Source organism: Suricata suricatta, chromosome 3 (assembly GCF_006229205.1).
Source record: "Suricata suricatta isolate VVHF042 chromosome 3, meerkat_22Aug2017_6uvM2_HiC, whole genome shotgun sequence".
In the NCBI taxonomy this organism is placed as follows: Eukaryota; Metazoa; Chordata; class Mammalia; order Carnivora; family Herpestidae; genus Suricata; species Suricata suricatta.
In genome coordinates, this window is record NC_043702.1 from 48,465,720 (window position 1) to 48,486,436 (window position 20,717).

The 20,717-nt window shown below is 38.0% G+C and overlaps 1 protein-coding gene across 5 annotated transcripts in view; it reads right to left on the reverse strand.

The window, feature by feature from the left end:
* Positions 1–20,717, reverse strand: part of NUP35 (nucleoporin 35) — a 45,952-nt gene that overhangs the window by 20,125 nt on the left and 5,110 nt on the right. For 2 of the 5 annotated variants that reach the window (XM_029934285.1, XM_029934288.1), the window contains exons 2-4: positions 11,790–11,960; positions 7,789–7,916; positions 4,408–4,474 (exon numbers count right to left, since the gene is read on the reverse strand). In XM_029934285.1, the coding sequence (XP_029790145.1) occupies positions 4,408–4,474; positions 7,789–7,916; positions 11,790–11,949 (355 nt within the window). In that variant the 5' untranslated portion in view covers positions 11,950–11,960. Of the gene's footprint in view, positions 1–4,407; positions 4,475–7,788; positions 7,917–11,789; positions 11,961–15,282; positions 15,358–15,751; positions 15,772–15,860; positions 15,969–20,717 lie in introns of those variants that run through there. The other 3 variants (XM_029934284.1, XM_029934289.1, XM_029934287.1) reach the window with 3 other exon arrangements.

Here is a 20,717-nt window from a genome sequence, read left to right on the forward strand (position 1 = left end):
TGTCCATCACCTGATGAGTGGATCAAGAAGATGTGGTATATATACACAATGACGTACTACATGGCAATGAGAAAGAATGAAATCTGGCCATTTGCAGGAAAGTGGATGGACCTTGAGGGTGTCATGCTGAGCGAAATAAGTTAGGTGGAGAAGGACAGATACCATATGTTTGCACTCATAGGTGTAACAGGAGAACAGGAGAAACCTAATGGAGGACCAGAGGGAAGGGAAGAGGGAAAGAGAGTTGGGGAGAGAGAGGGACGCAAAACTTGAGAGACTACTAAATACTGAAAACGAACTGAGGGTTGAAGGGGAAGGAGGAGGGGGGAAAAGAGGTGGTGGTGATGGAGGAGGGCATGTGTGGGGAAGAGCACTGGGTGTTGTATGGAAACCAATTTGACAATAAACTACTTAAAAAAAAAGAAAGCAGTTCAAAAAATTAAGAAAAAATTTAAAAGAGAAAAGTAGAGGAATATTTAAATAGCAGCAGAAGAAAACTGAGGGATAAGGATGGGGAAACAGGGCAAAGAAATTCAGGGCAATAATATGCCATGGTTGAAAACAGCTTCTGAAATTCTCTAATCTAGATTTCCCACTTTGTCATTTGACCAAGGTTTCCCTGAACCAGAAATAAAATTTTTAAAAAGATTTCAACATCAACTATAAAATTAAAGCAAACAAAAAACTCCTTATTGGACACAAAGACCTAAGCATAAACTAATATTCAAATCATTAAATCCCATGATAATCTCTTTACAAAAGTTGCCAATCTCAGAAAGTTAAAGTTTACAAATTATATAAATTTTTTAGTTAACATTATAAGAACTAAAAAAAATAGCTCTAAGTGAAAATGTCTTTGCTTTCCTTTCAATTTTATCAAGTCAACCTCCTTTCCGCCTTTGTTGCTTATTATTGGCCACACATAATAGATTCTCATGCCCATCATATCTTTTTAAAAATACTCTTTCACATATTCCCCATGAAGACTTTCTATACATAAATTCCTTAATCTCAAAGTAGAAGCAGCAGTGGCTCCCAGTGGCCAATTATGATACATATTGTTTTCCTACCACGGTTCTTGTGTTTTCATATATAATTTCTAAAACTACAAGAACATCATAGAAGTTAAACTACTTGAGAAAAATAACAAAAGGATGTTTAAATCACTTTAACCATGTGCTCTTCTACTTGACAACAATATTACAATGTATGCTTTTCAAGCAACTTAAGAGAACCTTTAATGCATAAAGTACATTACTTAACATTGTGTTTTTGTATTTTCAAAGTCCTTGGGATGACTTACTGATTCAAAGAGTCACTATTGTAGCAACTACTCAAGTAACAAAACATTGTCACCTACCTATTTGTATGATCACATCAAGACTGCTAAAACCTGACCAAACTCAGCCAGAACATTCCACCTCAAACATGTAACTGAGACTGAGGTAAGACACCTAAATTTTTCACTATGATCTAGGTGGCAGACAGAAATCTAAAGATATCCCTCCCGACCCCGCCAAGTTTCTGCCCCCTGGTTTGCTTCACTGGTAATTCAAACACTATCCAGGTACTGCTAAGACTTTGCAGACAGAATCAAGGGTATTAGTTAGCAGGACCCTAAAACAAGCAATTACCCTGGATTATTCCAGTAGGCCCAATGTCATCAAATGAGCCCTTAATAGCAGCCGATGGCAGGAAAGTCAAGTCAGAGACACAACAGAAGAGGGAGGTCAGAGAGGCTGAAAGAATAAAAGAGACCTTGACCTGCCGCTGCCGTCTTGGAAGACGGAAAGGGGGCCACAAGCCAAAGAATAAGGGCAAACTCTAGAAGCGGAGAAACCTCCAGGCAACAGCTGGGAAAGAAACAGGGACCTCAGTACTTCGATCACATGGAAGTAAATTCAGCCAACGAGCATGAGCTTCAAAGTGGATTCGTTCCCAGAACCTCAAGAAGAGAACACAGCCCTGCTTACACCTGAGCTGTAAAGCAAAGAATAAACTGTGCCCAGAGATCTGACCTATAGAAACAGTGAGATAATAAGTCTGTTTTAAAATCTTTAAAAATAAAAAACAGGGAAGTGGGTACCTAGTTGGCTCAGTTGGTGGACCATTAAACTCCTGATCTAGCATCTACAAGTTCAAGCTCCACAACAGTTGTAGAGATTACTTATAACAAACAAACAAACAAAAAACCAAAAAAACCCACACCTGTGTTGTTTTAAGCCACTAAATTTGTGATAATCTGTGAAGGCAGCAAATTTAACATAGACTATGCGGTACCTGAGTGGCTCAGTTGGTTAAGTGTGAGACTCTTGATTTCAGCTCAGGTCATGATCTCATGGTTAGTGAGATCAAGCCTCAGAATCAGCCTCTGAACTGTTGACTTGGGATTCTCTCTCTTCCTCCCTCCCTCTCTCTCTCTCAAAATAAATAAACTTAAAAAAATTAACACAGATTCTAGTATAAGGCAGGTGCTGGTGTGACAAATACCTAAAAATATAGAAGTGGCTTTGGAACCAGGCAGTGACTGGATACCGGAAGAAATCTGAGGAATGGTAACAGAAAAAGTCTAAATAGTCTTGATCCAACTGGTAGCAGAAATCTACCTACAGGTGACTATAAAACCACTGCCACCAGTAAAGATTCAGACTCTTGAAAAAATCTGGACTTGGAAGATTAAAAAAATCTACCTTATCTTTGGATATTGCTTCTGTTACCTATTCTGATCATCTCTACCTTTTATCTGGAGTGTTTAGTACATTTCATTTTGTATAATTGTTGATTTGGTTCCTTTTAAATCTGTCTTTTCTGTTCCATCTTTTTTGTTGTTGCTTCACTTTCTCTCCCTTTCCACTCTGCTTTGTCCCTCATCTGGATTAATGCAACAGGAGCCTCTTATTTGGTCTTGTGTCTACCCTGCCCCTTAACCCAAGTCTATAATCACCACAGCAGCAGTCTCATCCTATTTGTTTTCCACCTTTTCTAGGTAAAAACCAGCTGACACCATGACATACAAGACCCTGTACTATGGGTCTCTCATTATCTTTTTGAACTCATTTCCTACTATTCTACCCCTCACTCACTCCATTTCACACTGGCCTTCTTGAGCACCAGAGACATACCGCCACCTCAGTGCCTCTGTTCTTTTTTCTTTTCCTAGAACACTGTCCCTACCCCCCTTACTTAGTTTAGCTTTCTGGGTAAATGTTACTCTTCCTCTACCTTTCTGCAGAAAGCAGAATAATGGCCCCCAGAGATGTCTATGTCCTTATGCCTGGAATCTAGGAATAAGCCATATTACATGACAAAGGAGAACTAAGGTTATGGATGGAATTAAGGCTGCTAATCATCTGACCTTAAAATAAGGAAATGATACTAGATTATCCAGATGGATCCAATGTACTCACAAGGGTATTTAAAAGAGAGAAGGGGGAGATGTGATTACAGAAGAAAGATCAAAAAGATGCAAAGTTGCTAGCTTTGAAGATGGAGAAAGGAGATCACGAACAAAGAAATGTGGGTAGCTTGTAGAAGATGGAAAAGGCAAGAAAACAGACTGTCCCCTAGGGCCTCCATAAACTAAATACAACTCTACCAATGCCCTGATTTTAGCCCACTGAGATCCCTTTCAGATTTCTTATCTCTAGAAGTATTGTTAAAGCCACTTTTAAGTTTGTAATAATTTGAAATGGCAGCAACAGAAAACTAATAAACTACCCTGTTTAAACCTATAAGCCCTCACCCCCTAATACCCCCTCTTTACTGCTTAATTTTCCTCCATAAAATATATTACCTAACAAACTTTATAATTTAATTATTTTATTTATAAATGTAAATTCTGCAAATAAATGCAAACTCCATAAAGGCATGGGTTACCTATTTTTGTTCAGTTTCCAGGGTCCGGCACATGGTTATGTGTTCATGTATTTGCTGAGAGAACATTTGACAGATTATATGAATATGTAAAAAGAGTTGTGCTAATGATGATAAAAAATACCATTAATCTTAAAGAAAAACTACATATAATCAGTGGCTGTCTACAGTCAATGACATTTAGATTTATAGCTGCATTAAAAGCTTTCAAAACACCTTTATTGCTCAGTCTCTGTATTCCTTTTCTTCCCAACTGCAATACCTCTTTTTTAAGTTACAGTTTCAGTAAGTGAGGAGACGCTATTATGTATTTTCCTTAATCTCTTAATATTTTGAGAATATCACATGCTCCCTGCAAATTCAGAAAGAAAAATCCAATATACAAAGTACTTCCCTCCTGAATGAAGTTACTAACATTTGACGAAGTCTCCAAGTTTGAAGTATAAAAGAAAAAATTTTGGCAAATATCAACAAAATCCTATATTATCTTATTCAAAGAGGACAGAATAATCTTTGATGTTAAAAGGCCTTTACCTGTTCCAGGAGTAGGAGTAGTCGTCATAACTCCAACAAGAGGACTCTGCATTACTGAAATGTTTGGCTGCATGAAAACACAAGAAAGTGGTAAAGTAAAAATGCAAAGTTCTAATCAGAACATGAACACAATTAGTGTTGAAAGGTTTCATCCAATAGACAGCTGCATATCTACCAGGTACTAAGGATGCCTCTAATTAGTTCACAGTCTAAGAGTATTCCAACTTTTTTTAAGTTGAACAGTATTAATTTAAAATATGCTATACCCTTCATAGCATACTTTGTTTAAAATAAGCTACATTAGGTAAAAAGACATTATTTTTAGTAGAAAATAACTTTACTATTTGTTTTTTGTTCCTTAAGTACAATATTTGAAATATTCTTTAAAGAGGGGTGCCAGGGTAGCTCAGTCGGATAAGCGTCTGGCTTCGGCTCAGGTCATGATCTCACAGTTCATGGGTTTGAGCCCCGTGTCGGGCTCTCTGCTGACAGCCAGCTCAGAGCCTGGAGCCTGTCTTCAGACTCTGTCTCCCTCTCTCTCTGACCCTCCCCAACTCAACCTATCTCTCTCTGTCTCTCAAAAATAAATAAAAAACATAAAAAAAAAATTAAAGAATCACCATGTTCACACAGAAAAAGAGAGAGATGGCAGAATTCTATTTTTAAGCAGAGATTTACAAACCATGAAATAATATAGATTCAAATCTGTCTAATAGGGCCGCCTGGGTGGCTCAGTTGGTTAAGCCCCCAACTTCAGCTCAGGTCATGATCTCACGTTTCATGAGTCCAAGCCCTGGGTTGATTGTGGTCAGCTCTATGCTGATAGCTCACAGCCTGAAGCCTGCTTTGGATTCTGTCTGTGTCTGTCTGTCTGTCTGTCTCTCTCTCTCTCTCTCTCTCAAAAAATAAAAATTAAAAAAAAATTTTTTTAGCTAGTCTATATAATAAAAGACAGTATGCCTCTGTCTCTACTAGCAGAAAGTTAGGCAGCAAGAAAATTATCAATACTAGTTCCTTCAAATGTGAGAAAATTAAAGATTAAAGTTAAAAGTCCTTCTATAACAAAGGAGGTATCTAATCAAGAACAAGAATAGACAGGTGCGTCTGGGTGGCTCAGTCGGTTAAGTGTCTGACATCAGCTCAGGTCATGATCTCACAGTTTGTGGGTTCGAGCCCCATGTTGGGCTTTGTGCTGACAGCTCAGGGCCTACAGTCTGCTTCGGATTCTGTGTCTCCTTCTCTCTCGGTCCCTCCCCCACTTGTGCTCTGTCTCTGTCTCTCAAAAATAAATAAATGTGAAAAAGAAGAAAAAGAATAAAGAACAGATATTCTCTAGATATAAATATACAGAAATAGATTTTTGGGGGAACAGATTCTGATCAAACTACAGAAATCTAAAATCTAGCTATTATCTAGCATCCAGAACCAAACGTTGAAATAATATTGAGATATACTAAATGTACTGTTCAATTCTTAATAACATTTTCTTTCATGATTAGAGAGAGGCTAAGCAAAGTCTCAGGGGCAAAACTAAGGTGGGATTTTAACTAATAGTAATATTCTTACCAACTTTTAAATCAAAAACATTCTCTACAAATTATGACACAAGACTTAAACATTCTGAACGCAGTAATAACTGTAAACTATCTGTGTTATCACTGATTATCAGAGAAGTAATGAAAACTAACAAATTTATAATCCAGTCATTCTCAAAACAAACATGAAATTTACTTATCAACCTTTTAGAAAAATATCCCAGGCCAGAATATTCTTATTTGGTTAGAATGCCACTGTCCAAATATAACACAAGCAATATAAGTAATTTTAAATTCCATAGGTGACACATTAAAAAAGTAAAAACAAGTATAGTTTATTTAATCTAACAGATCCAAATTATCATTTTCAGTATGTAATCACCATAAAAAGTAAATCTAGAAGTTCACATTCTTTCTTTCTAAGTCTTCAAAATCCAGCGTCTATTTTACACTTCAGTATATCTCAATTTCGTATAGGAATAGCCACATTTCAAGTGTCAGGAGCCACATTTGGCCAATGGCTACTGTACTGGACAGCAGGGCAGTTCTAAAAATGTCAGAAAGAGATGGTAATATGTTTTACACAATAAATTAATTTTGCTTTGCTTGACAAGTAGGCCTACTATGCTAGGCATATCAAGCCTAGAGATCATCAAAATTTACTGGAAGATGCTTTCTACCACTCTTAAACTTTCCATCAACTATGCTGCATTTGATTTAGGGAAAAGCATAAAACATTTCCCATACCAAACAGCAGAAACGTCTTTAGATGAAGAACTTGGTCTAACTGGCACACTGTGCGCTTCTACAGCACAACACGGAGAGAGTACTTGTGACTCGATAAGCTACTCAACTTTCTACATAAAAGCCAAGTCCACACTACCCCTAAACTAACAACCAAGAGTTACCGGAGTAGCGTTAGGACAGCACAGCTGTTATGAATGTTGGCTCCAAATTCAAGACTGCTTGGGTTTAAAGATCGGCTCCACTAGACTAGTTGCCTTACTCTTGACAAATATTTCAGGTTTCTGTGCCCTAGTGTCCTCAATGATACAATGAAGCTCATAACAACTACTTCACAAATTTGCCATAAGGAACCACTGAAACCATACATGAGAAGTTTTAAGATCAGGATCTGTACACTGGAGGTACTTCCAAAGTATCAGATACTTTTTTATAGCTATCAGTCCCATCAAAACACTGGATCTCTACCTTGCATAATCTATGACTGAAAATAACTCCATCAGAACACCTACACCCACACCAACCAAAATTAAACATCCCCATCGGAACACCTGCACCTGGAACAAACTAAACCATCAGCTCATAAATATGGGAGGCTGCATTTGCAGTAAAATAAGTAAACAGTGAACACAGCTCTAAAAGGATATTTCTTATGTTAATAAAACCATTCCTAAAACAAAGATCTCAAATCATTACAAAGTATCCTACATCTGGATGAAACACTGTATCTTCATTCGCTCCTTCACAAAATTATGGATATTTAATTTTTTTAAACAACTGGAATGACTGAAACCATAATCATTCCTATGTGTGTATTGCTAGGTTTGGAGCAGGAACAGGTAAGTAAGACATACCTATAAAACACCACAGAATCACCAATATGAGAAAACAATCAGCTGTTCTTTTACATTTTTTAAGTACATTTCATGATAAACACATTCAAATAGATTCTATGATAAATGTCCTTAATACTTATTCTGTACAACAGTTACACTAAAGTAGACCTCAGAAAAACATTTCAAACTATTGATCCTCACTGTGTATCCACAGTATATAGAAATATGGAATTACTACGGATCATAAATGAGGGTATGTACATCACCTGTCTTCTTGAACTTAGAGGTGTTGATCCAAGTCCTGGGCTGGAAATATCATCATATATACTTCTAACTGGTGGGGCTCCACTTTTATCTTTATGAGCTGGTACAACTGGTTGCGGTGGTGACCCACCTACAATGCACAAAAAATACAGTCAGGTGAGAAAAATCTTCCATCTTTCTGATAAGATTTTTCATTTATACATTTTTTTAAATGTTTACTCTTATATTTTGAGAAAGAGAGAGTACACGAGCAGGGGAAGGGCAGAGAGAGAAAATCCCAAGCAGGCTCTGTGCTATCAGTGCAGGGCCTGATCGATCCCTGGAACCACAGATCAGGGCCTAAGCTGAAATCAAGAGTCGGACGCCTAACTGACTGAACCACCCAGGCGCCCCTTTTTCATTTGTATTTTTTTTAATTTTTTATATTTATTTATTATTGAAACACAGAGAAACAGAGTACGAGTCTGGGAGGGGCAGAGAAAGAGGGAGACCCAGAATCCGAAGTAGGCTCCAGGCTCTGAGCTATCAGCACAGAGCCTGACATGGGGCTCGATCCCACAAACTGTGAGATCATGACCTGAGCCAAGTCGGACGCTTAAGAGACTGAGCCACCCAGATACACCTTCATTTGTATTTTTTTATGCTTTTTTCTTTTTTAATTTTTGAGAAACAAAGAGAACCAGTGTGAGCAGGGGAAGGGCAGAGAGAGAGGGAGACACAGAATCTGAAGCTGCTCCAAGCTCTGAGCTGTCAGCACAGAGCCCAATGCAGGGCTCGAACGTGAGATCATGACCTGAGCCGAAGACGGATGCTTAACCAACTTAGCCACCCAGATGCCGCACTATTTTTAAAATATCAACTTAAACTCTTTGTTTCCTAGGGCTTCTCAAACTTTAATACACTTAAGAGTTCACCTTGGAATCTTGTTAAAATTCATTTTCTGATTCAGAACATGTGAGGTGGAGCCTGACACTAAATTTCTAACAAGCTCCCAGTTAAGCCAGAGCTGGTGATTCATAGACTGTATATGAATAAAAAGTTTCAGAATAAGAAAACAAATTTTAGTTTTCAGTAAGCACATGTAGCTTTTGCTTTCTCTACAAATCCTTAACATTTCAGTACAAAATGTGATCCTATTTCTCACTTGAAAGTAGGTAAGCAGCTCCAGTTTATATATACTCAAACATAAAGTGGAGTCTGTCAAAATTAAACAGATTCCATTCATGCTTCTCATGACAGAAATATATTTAAGTACATAATAAATAAAATGTAGGAAAATAATCAACTTTGGCGCACATAAAAAGGTCTTTAAAGGGACGCCTGGGTGGCTCAGTCAGCTAACTGTCCAACTCTTGGTTTCAGCTCAGGTCATGATGTCAAGGTTCATGAGTTCAAGCCCCGCATGGGCTCTGGGCTGATGGGGCATCCTTAGGATTCTCCCTCTCTCTCTCTCAAAAAGAAGTAATTAAAAACAAAAAGATGCCTTCATAAATCAGAAAATTATCAATGCCAAATAGTGAAATAGTCCTGACCCTCTGTTATGACTTAAAGTCTAAGCTTAGATAGTATAGCATAAGCTATTTAGAGCACAGACTATAAAACAAAACTGATCTGGGCTTTAACTTTCTGCTCTGTCAATTATTAACAAGTAGGCTTGGGACACCTGGGTGGCTCAGGCAGCTAAGCATCTGACTTTGGCTCAGGTCATGATCTCCTGGTTTGTGAGTTTGAGCCCCACTCTCTACCCCTTGCCTGCTACTCACACTCTCTCTCAAAAATATAAGCAAACATTAAAAAATAAATAAGTAAACATTAAAAAATTAAAATAAAAAACAAGTAGGCTTAACCAAACTCTTTATTGCATTTAACCTCAGTTTCCCCTTTCGAAATGCAGGCATACTACAACCTAACCTTTAAGATTGATGAAAAAAATGAAAGTAACATAACATGCTTAGGGTACTGCCTGGCTTATAAAGTGCTCAATATGCAGTAGCTATAATAAAAATGCATTTGAAATATAAATTTGACCCTTGACAAACTCAAGAATGAACTGCACAGGTAGGTCCACCTATATACAGATTGTTTTACAGTGCAGTACTGTATTTTCTCTTCCTTATGATTTTCTTAGTAACATTTTCTTTTCTCTAACTTACTTTACTGTAAGAATAGTTTATAATGTATGAAACATACAAAATATGTTAATCCACTATTCATTTTGTCAGAAACGCTTCCAGTCAATAGCAGGCTATTAGTTAAGTTTTGGGAAGTCAAAATTATACTAGAATTTCCAAGTGTCCAGAGGGTCAGTACCCCAAACCCCTGTGTTGTTCAAGGGTTAAATGTATAAAAAACAAAAACCTGTGCAAAATAACATTAAGCCAATTATTTTTAATATAATTTATATTGTCCCTAATCAATCTTAAAATATAATAATAATAATAATAATAAACCACTTTAAACCAAATAATACCTTAAGGACAAAGATCAAGAAGTTCCATTAAATATCTATTAAAAGGATAGTTCAGATTAGCTCTATCAGCTCAGATTTGGAATTCAACCATTTTTGTAGCTAATACTATTCATAGTGAAAACCTCCATGTTATCTTCTTTTTTTTAATGTTTATTTTTGAGCAAAAGAGAGACAGACTGCAAGTGAGGGAGGGGCAGAGAAGGAGACACAGAATTTGAAGTAGGCTCCAGGACCTGAGCTGACAGCACAGAGCCTAACACGGGTCAAACTCACAGACTGGAAGGCTGTGACCTGAGCCGAAGTTGGATGCTTAACCAACTGAGCCACTAGGGGCCCCCAAAGTTATCTTTTAAAATACTTTTAAAATATCTTTTAAAAATACTCTTTCTTTGCTAAAGAAATCTTATAAGATATGCGTTGTATTTAGGTAATAATATTTTGGGCTAATAACTGCACATTCTGTGTAAAAAACTTCCCCATGGTTTGTAGAATAAATCTTTTCACTAAACATCATAAGAATCTTAATTCCCTATCACTAGAAGTAGAATTTATATCTACAAATTTCAAATTATATTTCTTATTGTCATAAACGGCAAGATCTCATTCTTTTTTTTTGGCTGAGTAACATTCCATCATTTCATTTTCTTTATATACATAAATCACATCTTTATCCATTCATCTATCAAGGTCCTAGAGGGTGCTGTGCTAAGTGAAGTAAGTCAGACAAAAACACACAAATACCATGATTTCACATGGAATCTTAAAAAAAAAACATAAAAACAAACAAAACAAACCAGACTCTTGAATACAGAGAACTGGTGGTTGCCACAGGAAGGTGAGTGTGGGAAGACGGGCAAAATAGATTAAAAGCGAAAAGAGGCACAACCTTCCAGTTATTTATTTATTTCATAAATAAGCCACAGAGATGAAAAGTACAGCACAGGAATACAGTCAATAATATTGTAATAACATTGTATGGGGACAGATGGTGACTATACTTGTCATGGTGAGCGCTGAGAAATATACAGAAGTGTCAATATGTTGTACACTGAAACTAACAGAGTATGTTGATTATACTTCAATTAGCTTTTTTGACTAAATATTTGCTATTATCATATTTAAGATGAATTATTTAAACGCATCTTGCATTTAAGTTAAATGACCATATTTCTTCCCCATCCCCCCATCTGATATGGATAATTTACAAAAAACAGTGTCTTGACATTGTATCATATTTAGCGCTTTTCTTTCTTAATAGTACTTAAAATAATGGTGAGTTTTACAATCAAGGGCATCCCAGAACGGATGATATGCAGTATGCATAGTTTTAATGAGTGGTTCTTAGAATTACTATAGCTTATACTAGTTATATCTTTATTCCAAAAGTCTAAAAACTCAAAAATGAAAGCATTCCTTAGTATTTTTTAATTAATAAGTGTGTTGATATGGGTGATTGTTGGATCATTACTCTTTTTAAAAAACCCTAATACTTGTATTAATAGTACTAGGAAACAATTTTAAGCATTTACCCACCTGCAAGTAAAGGTGATCTCATTTCCATTACTCCTACTGAAGGGCCACTGATTGATCGAGGTTGTGGAGTCACTGGAGCTGGCAAATCCCCCATTAAAAATCCAGGTAAGAACTGGGCATTAACCCCTGGTTTCGGAGATGTGGGTGAACCGAGCATCATTGGTTCAGATCCTAAATGAATCAAAAAATAAAGTAAAACAAAGAACTTTAATGTTACAATATCTAACAAAAAGATGCAAGTAGCTAGCATAATTTTGAGATTTTAATTAAAACTTACACATTACAGAAGCAAAGCTGAGTCTGTTATTTTAAAAACCAATACAAATTTTTTAATAAGAATGTAGAAGTATCTTTATTAACAATATTAATCTGACAATTGTCCTTGTTTATATTTTTTTAAGTGTATTTATTTTGAGAGAGAAAGAGAGAAGAGCAGAGGGATAGAGAGGAGAGAGAATCCCAGGCAGGCTCCGAACAAAGCCCTACGTGGGCTCAAACTCCAAACTGTGAGATCATGACCCGAGCTGCTCAGCCAACTTAACCACCCAGGCTCCCCTGTTCTTGTTTATATTATTTCACAGGTTTAAGAATCAACTTTGATTGGGGTGCCTGGGTGGCTCAGCTGGTTAAGCAGCCCACTTGATTCTGGCTCAAGTCCATAGGTTTGAGCCCCTCATCAGGCTCTGCTCTGACAGCAGGGAGCCAGCTTGGAATTCTCTTCCTCTCTCCCACTCATATTTTCATGCTCTCCCACTCTCTCTCAAAAATAAACATTTTTTAAAAAGAGAATCAACATTTAGTTTAAAATGGATAATTTTGTTATTATCTTTTAAAAATTCATAATGCATACAGAGTAACCTCTTTTCATATCTGGGTCAGCTTCTATGACCCAACAACCAAAAACAAGGAAAGGGTGGGTGTGCGAGTTACACAGTCTTAGCATATCAAACACAATGGGTTTAGTTTGCTATGTATCCCATTTTTTTCTTTTCCATTAGCAAAAACTGTAAATCATTTTTGTGATAAAAGTGTAATCATGCACACAAAATTAGAGCGCATATGATATAACAGTGATGATTAAAAACTAAGAAACATATTGAAAACTTTGGAAACCTTATTTTTTGGAACATTTTTAAAAATCATTTTAACATTAGGAATAATCAATAAAAGTCTCCCTAACATAAAATCAATTTAAAGAGGGTGGATACCTCATAATTATCAATTCAAAATTAATTTTCACAATTTACAGGGTAGGCATTATTATTCCCATTACGAAGATAAGGAAGCTATAACCTACTCTAATTTCAGAGCAAACTAGTACAGTAGGAGAAAAATAAGCCCTGGAGTCAGAGACCTGGGTTCATGTTTCTTGGCAAAATGGACATCAACACAGTACCCACTCACAGAGCTTTGATTAGAAATTACAGCACATAAAGCACTTGACTCAGTACCTAATATCAATAAGTGCTTAACAAACATTATTAGTCTAAGGGTAACTTAGGATAGCAAAAACTGAGTGACAAAAGTGTAAATGTAGAATTTGCAATTTTTGCTTATGAAAATTTAAGTTTTCAACTATGTAACAAAACTGAATGTGATTCATTGCAAACAGGAAGGCCACACTTTTGATGTATTATTTACATGGTTAATTATCCCTTAACTTCTAAGTAGTCTCAAAAATTTGTTTCTTGCTTTCCAAATGCTGTCAATTATTTATCCTTCCTCATTATAGTAGACTTAGGTATTAACAATGCCAATGCAGTGTTTAAAAAGGAAAAAGGCCAAATAATTCAGGAAAAATATAAAGCAAATACTGAAATAAGGTATGAAGAGCTATAACTGTATTGTAATTGTTTTAAAGTGCTGTTACTATGTTGCTATTACATATTTCAAAAAAAATACACACCCAAAGTCTAAACAAAATCATATTCTGAACAAATATTCAGAAACGTATAGTAGTATTTTTTTTATTTTATTTTTTTATGTTTTTTATTTATTTTTTTGAGAGACAGACAGAGACAGCGCGATCAGGGGAGGGTCAGAGAGAGAGAGGGAGACACAGAATCAGAAGCAGGCTCCAGGCTCTGAGCTGTCAGCACAGAGCCTGACGCGGGGCTCGAACCCACGAACGTGAGATCATGACCTGAGCCGAAGCCGGATGCTTAACTGACTGAGCCACCCAGGCGCCCCAGAAACGTATAGTAGTATATACAAAGTGTTAGGTACCACTATTTCATCCTCCCATCCCAACCCCCCAAAAAGAAACATATATGGCAATTATAAGAAGAATTAAGAAAAGTTCTGATATATCTGGATATATATTGTGATACACTAGAAAGTACCAGAGTGAGGAGGGCACAGAGAGGTCTTAATCCCGCTGTCACTAATCACCCCTCAGGCTAATTTTCCCTTAGAGAGCTATAACAATGATCGTGCAAGTCTTAAATTCAATTTGTCTGTATACCTAAAATTGGTAATTACTAGGTCTTACTCAGCTAGCACTGTTTGCTGAAGTAATCCTTGATTTCATTTAATTTTTTTAATGCTTATTTATTTTTGAGAGAGAGGGAGACAGAGACCAAGCACGATGAGGGGAGGAGCAGAGAGAGATGGAGACACAGAATCCAAAGCAGGCTCCAGGGTCTGAGCTGTCAGCACAGAGTCTGATGCTGGGCTTGAACTCATGAACCACGGGATCATGACCTGAGCTGAAGTCGGAGGCTTAACTGACTGAGCCACCCAAGCGCCCCTTAATCCTTGATCTTAATATAGCATTAGGTACTGGGAAAATTATTTATTCTTCATCTGCAATATATGGACTTGAACAACTGATATCAGCAAATGTCCGATGTCTGGGGAGGCAATAAACAGGAATGGGTTTATTCACATTCACAACCCCAAGAAATATGCACTATAAGATGTTTCTGTTGAGTAGAAAACTTTGGGACTGGAAATGGTTTCTTGATCTCTAAACTAATATAAAACATAAAAATACCTAGACCAACATCTGTACTTAAGTTTAAAGGTAGCAGAATATCTGCACTGACATTATGCATTTAGCTTTTTACGACTAATTCTAAAACAGTCCAAGTTACTTCATTCTCAAAAGAAACATTTGCACAAAGCATAGCAAGCACTATTACACCCTTAAAATCTAAAACAAAAAAACCAAAATAAACTCATTCTTCAAACACATATCGTGCTTGCTCTTTTCCAAACTCTGAAAGTTGTAACTTAATTTTCAAATGCATCTCTATGATAGCAATTTTCTGCTCTAAAAATTTTGACGGTTCTCACAACTGCCGAAACTCAGCAAACAAAAGGATATCAACATCCTGTTACCTGGACAGATTTTTTTTTTTTTAAGACAACACTTTCCGCAAGGCTCTCCGTTAAACAATGGTAATGAATTTTTTAAATTCATTACGTGACTAATAAGAGAAAAGACCTACTACAAAGTCACTTCCCCAGGATAAAGGCGGGAAAATCGTACCAACAACTCCCGGCTTCCTATTAACGCCAGTAGCTCCATGACTACCATCAACGGGTTAAACGTCGCACAACTGGAGTTTCTATTAATAAGATTCCTTTTCTAAGCCCAGGAGCAGGAAGGAATCCAACAGAAACGAAAAGCCCAGGTGACCAAAGAACGGTAAACTGTAACCACACTCCAGGGCACCGCCCACCCACGTGTACGCGGGTCAATTCCTTTACCCCGACACCTCCCCGGATCCAGGATCCAGGAACCCAGCACTCGTCCCGAGCGCTCGTAGAGTCTCAGGTACGGGCAGGACGAGTACGGCCTGCGTGTTGGGGACAAAACGGCTTAGTCACCACGGGACAGCCATTCCCACACCCTATCCAGGCCCGCAGCTTCCCGGAGCCGCCTTGCTGGCGGCACGGTGATGACGCCCTGAGCAGGCGGAAAACTAGAAACTTGTGGGTGAACCAGGTACTCGTACCCGTGACTGAAACTAGCAAACAACGTGACGACTGGCTTTCAGTCTTGCTTGTTCTTTTTACATACGGCGTGGATCGCAGCGCCAGCGAGAAAAAGCAGCTTTCACTCACCCAACGTGGGCGCCTGGGGTTCCACGGCAAAGGCTGCCATCGCAGTAGCAACCACACTTGGCCCAGGACCTTCCAGATTTTCAAAAATGGCGGAAACTCTCCCAACGGGTAAGGGCGCGCTGCCTTATGAGGTTGCGTAACTTCCGGTCTTGCGCTCTACTTATAAAGTGGGCGCCGCAGCAGTCATTTTGGAATCGGGCAGCTGTGTTTGCGCAGGCTCTGCGTTTCTGAAAAGACTTTCGCGGCAAAGAGGATGAACTGTGGTGAAAACGATGGTTCTGGCAATGTTTTTGTTAACGATGTGCGCCTCCTGAATTGTTGGTGCTAAAGTTTTATGGACGCACGAGTTGTTTTACTCACGGTTTTATAATGTGAGTTTAACCCAGCTCCCTGTCATTTGTCAGCTCTTCCAAGTAACACCTGGAAAAACTACGTCAATGAAGCAATGGTGCCGCTTTCCAGTATTGATTTCAGGCTTGGTATTTGAGTTGCGTTCTCAAAGAATATATCCTACCATCTCTATGCCTTTTTTTTTTATGTTGTTATAGAAGCACAATTTTACATCAAGCGCGACGCATATATTGTTTTATGTACATACAAACGATATTTAGTGGAGGCTAATAATGAACACCGGTGAACCCACCACACTGGAGAATCCTGTGTGCTCCTCAAGGTCCCATCTCTTCCATCCTCCCCGACTTTGCTGCTTTTCTTTAGAGAGTCTTCGAATATAGGTTACGCATGCTCTCATTCTATATATGTTGTTTTGCTCACTGACTTTATAAAAATGATATGCAGCATGTATATATTCTGAGATGCTCTCTGGTCCATAACAAACTCATTATCCTCTAAATCCCCATCCAACCCCTCTCCCTCTTTCCTCTGGGATTTCCTGAAATCCCAAATCCAGCAAGAATGTTGTCATTTGAGTGAGGAAATAACAATTCCAGCATTATTTAATTTCTGGCAAGTTCCCAGAAATCAAACTTAAAACCAATTGACTTTTTTTTTTATAGGTGTGTGGGTTGAATTGCTGCCCTCAAAAAGGTATGTTCAAGGTCTAACCTCCAATACATATTTTTGTAACCTTATTTGGAAATAAAGTCTTTGTATATGTAACCAAGTTCAGATGAGGTCATACTACATTACAACAAATTTGACAGCTTAAACCAACACAGATTTATCTTGTATAGTCCTGAAGGCAGAAACTTGAAATGAGTCTTACAGGGCCAAAATCAAGATGTCAGCAAGACTGGTTTCTTCTGGAAGCTTCAGGGAAAAATCCATTTCCTTGGACTGGTGGCTCCTTCTTTCTTCAAAGCTAGTCATGCAGCATCTTTTCTCTCTCTGTTAAAGGTTTCTCTCTGCTTCTGTCATCACATGAACTTCTGTAGTAAACTTCCCCTGTCCCTTACTCTTATAAGGACATTTGTGATTATATTTAGGGCCAACCGAGATAATCCAGGATAATCTCATTTCAATAGCCAAATGTACTGAGTAAGTCATATCTGCAAAGCAGCTTTTGCTATGTAAGGTAACATTCATAGATTCTAGAGATTAGAGTGAAGATATCTTCAGGGCCTATCATTCAGCCCAACACGCTCACAACCCCTTATTAGAATGAAGATTTCAAGAAGGATTTATAAATGAAGAAATGGCTGAATAATATAAATATAATATATATTATATATTATCATTATATTTATAAGTATGTTATAATCTAGCCAAACAAAAGAACATTATGCACCTGTTAAAAAGCATGAGTTAGGGGCACCTGGGTGACTCAGTCGGTTAAGCGTCCGACTTCGGCTCAGGTCATGATCTCACAGTTTGTGGGTTGGAGCCCCGCATCAGGCTCTGTGCTGACAGCTAGCTCAGAGCCTGGAGCCTGTCTTCAGATCCTGTGATTTCTTCTCTTTCTGACCCTCCCCTGCTCACGCTGTCTCTCTCACTCTCTCTCTCTCTCTCTCTCTCTCTCTCTCAAAAATAAATAAAAACATTAAAAAAAATTTTTTTAAAGCATGAGTTATATTTGATGTGTGTGTCGACCTACAAAAATCTTCATGATTGATATACTGAAAGAAGCAATTTGAAAAAATATCTATGGCATCATTTTATTTTTTAAAAATGTATTTGGTTTTTTAATATTTATTTGAGAAAGAGTGCACACGTACCACCTAGGTGCCACTAAAAAGTATATCTGAATACATATCAAGGGGTGGGGAGGAACACTTATTTAAATAAAAGATGAAGTGGGGCACCTGGGTGGCTCTGTCAGCTGAGCATCCAACTCTTGGTTCCAGCTCAGGTCATGATCTCATGGTATATGGGATCGAGCCCTGAGTTGGGCTCTGTGCCGACAGTGTGGGGCCTACTTGGGATTCTATATCTCCACTCTCTCTGCCCCTCCCCTGCTCACTCTCTCTCTCAAAATAAACAATAAACTTTTTTTAAAAAGGGAAAAGCTAGAAAGGAAGGAAGGAAGGAATTTGGAAAACATTCGTGCCAAACTATTAAAAGGGAAGGTGGAAGAGGAAAGATATTTGTAGTTTGGAATGCTTCAGCCTTATTCTATATAACTTTTTAGCAGCTGATTATAGGCGTTACTTACTATTGTTATTCTTCAAATTAAAAATGGTTTTTTTAAGAAAGAAAATCATTTTCCTTTCTTCACTTGCATTTCAATCTTCTACTCTTTCAACTGGCCCTTTCCTTATTGAGTTATAAAAATGCCCAGTTTGCCCTATCAAAAAACCTGCTCTATACCTTGCTACTCCTTCTGAATCCCATGCACTAATTTCATCCACATTCTTCTCTTTTTTTTTTAAATATCTCAAAATAAGGGTCTACAGCCTTCAGCAGACAATCTCTTTCCCTAACTTCATCATCTTGTTTTTTAATTCATTACAACTGGCTCCTGGGTAAATCCTCTTCTGAAATCACTGACTGCAACTCCTTTATTTCTAATTGCCAAGTCAAGGTCTATCTCTTTGACATCTGCAGTATTCAACAGCTTTGACAATCTCTTCCTCAATACAAGTGTTTTTCTTGTTTGGGTGATGTTACACTTCCTATTTCTCCTTATAACTTTCTACTCTCTCCCTAACTTTTCCGCACCTAGTCCCATTTCATTCTAACCTGGACATACTATTGTTATTTAAAATGTGGTCCTTTCTCTCTTCTCATCTTTGCAAACAATTAATGTCCCACCACTTTCTAAAGCCAAATGCTACTTTTTCAGATGCTTGTTGAACAACATAGCAGCACATTAAATCTCAAAAACTCATCCCTAAAACCACGCCCATTCCATTTGTCCCTTTTTCTTTTAGAGTCTTAGAAACCCAACAATAACTATTGCACATTAAAGCAGAATGTAAGGTCAAACGGACTTGAATTCAGAGCCCAACTTTCCCACTTAAATCTTACATTACTTGGATTTGTATTCAGTATCTCCAGATTTTCTTTTCCTTTTTAAAAAATTTAACATTTATTTATTTTTGAGAGACAGAGACAGATCATGAGTAGGGGAGGGGCAGAGAGAGAGACACACAGAATTGGAAGCAGGTTCCAGGATCTGAGCTGTCATCACAGAGCCTGATGCAGGGCTTGATCCCATGAACTGTGACATCCGACTGAGCAACCCAGGTGCCCCTCCAGATTTATTTTTTGTAAAATTAAAAATATACCTTTCAAAGGGTGGTTATGCTTAATATAGGTGGCTGGTCCACTTTGCTTTTTCTAGCTTCCATCTTCCCTCCTATCACTTAGATGCCAAGTGTTATTTTTTTGGCCTCCTCAATTCTTAAACAATGGTAGTCACCACTTAACATTTCCTTGCCTTCAGTCTCTCCCACCAAATAACATACCAATAGCCAATGCTCTCTTCTTTGTACATATTACCCAGATGTTCAAAAGCTCTCTCTGATTTCCTGTTCCCTACAGCAACCTCCTTATCCTCAACTCCATAGTGTCCACGTGTGCAGCACATACCAAACAATAACATCCCTTATTATATGATGTACATTCTCACATGGGCAGAAAGGGAAAGGGGAAAACCAGAATCACAGAGTGGAAGCTACTATAGACTATTTGTTTCGCCCCAAATTCATATGTTGAAATTTTAACCCCCAATATGATGATTTTTGAAAGTGAGCCTTTGGAAAGTGATCAGGTCATAGGGTGAAACGCTCATGGATGAGATTCCTAGTCTTAGACCTCACAAAGCTCTCCACCCCATCCTATCTCCGCATTGTAAGGATACAGTGACAAGACTGTCATCTGTGAACCATGACACAGCTTCTCACCAGAGTGAGAATGTCTTGATATCAGACTTCCAGCCTCCAGAACTGTGAGAAAGAAATGTCTGTTGTCTATAAGTCTTCCCGTCCATGGTATTCTGTTATAACAGACCAAACAGACTGAGACAGGAGAGTAGGAGCATCTCTTTTAGAGATTGCCATAGGCACCCTAAAGGAAATACACAGTGTCGCCCTAACATCACCTTAAAGTGTTGAGAACTCTGGCTTCAAAAGGCAGGACCTTTTACCCTCTTACCCTAACCTTCTTCTCTAATTAATTCTCCAGTTACTTCCCTTGGCAAACCTTCAACCTCTTGTGAAAGACCTTCATACTCTATTCCTTGATCACAGCAATCCCTCTGCCTACCATCTCTTTGCTTTCTACCCCAACTGACTAAGCCATGTCCTTCCTACAGGCAGCAGCGCAAGCCTCTCTTCCACCATGAAGCCTGCCCCAACCGTGCCAGCCCTCAGCCATCATTCAGGTTCAGAATGTCTGATGCATTGTTTCTGTAACTCGTGTGCTTTAAGATACTTATTTGTTAAGGTTTTTTTTTTT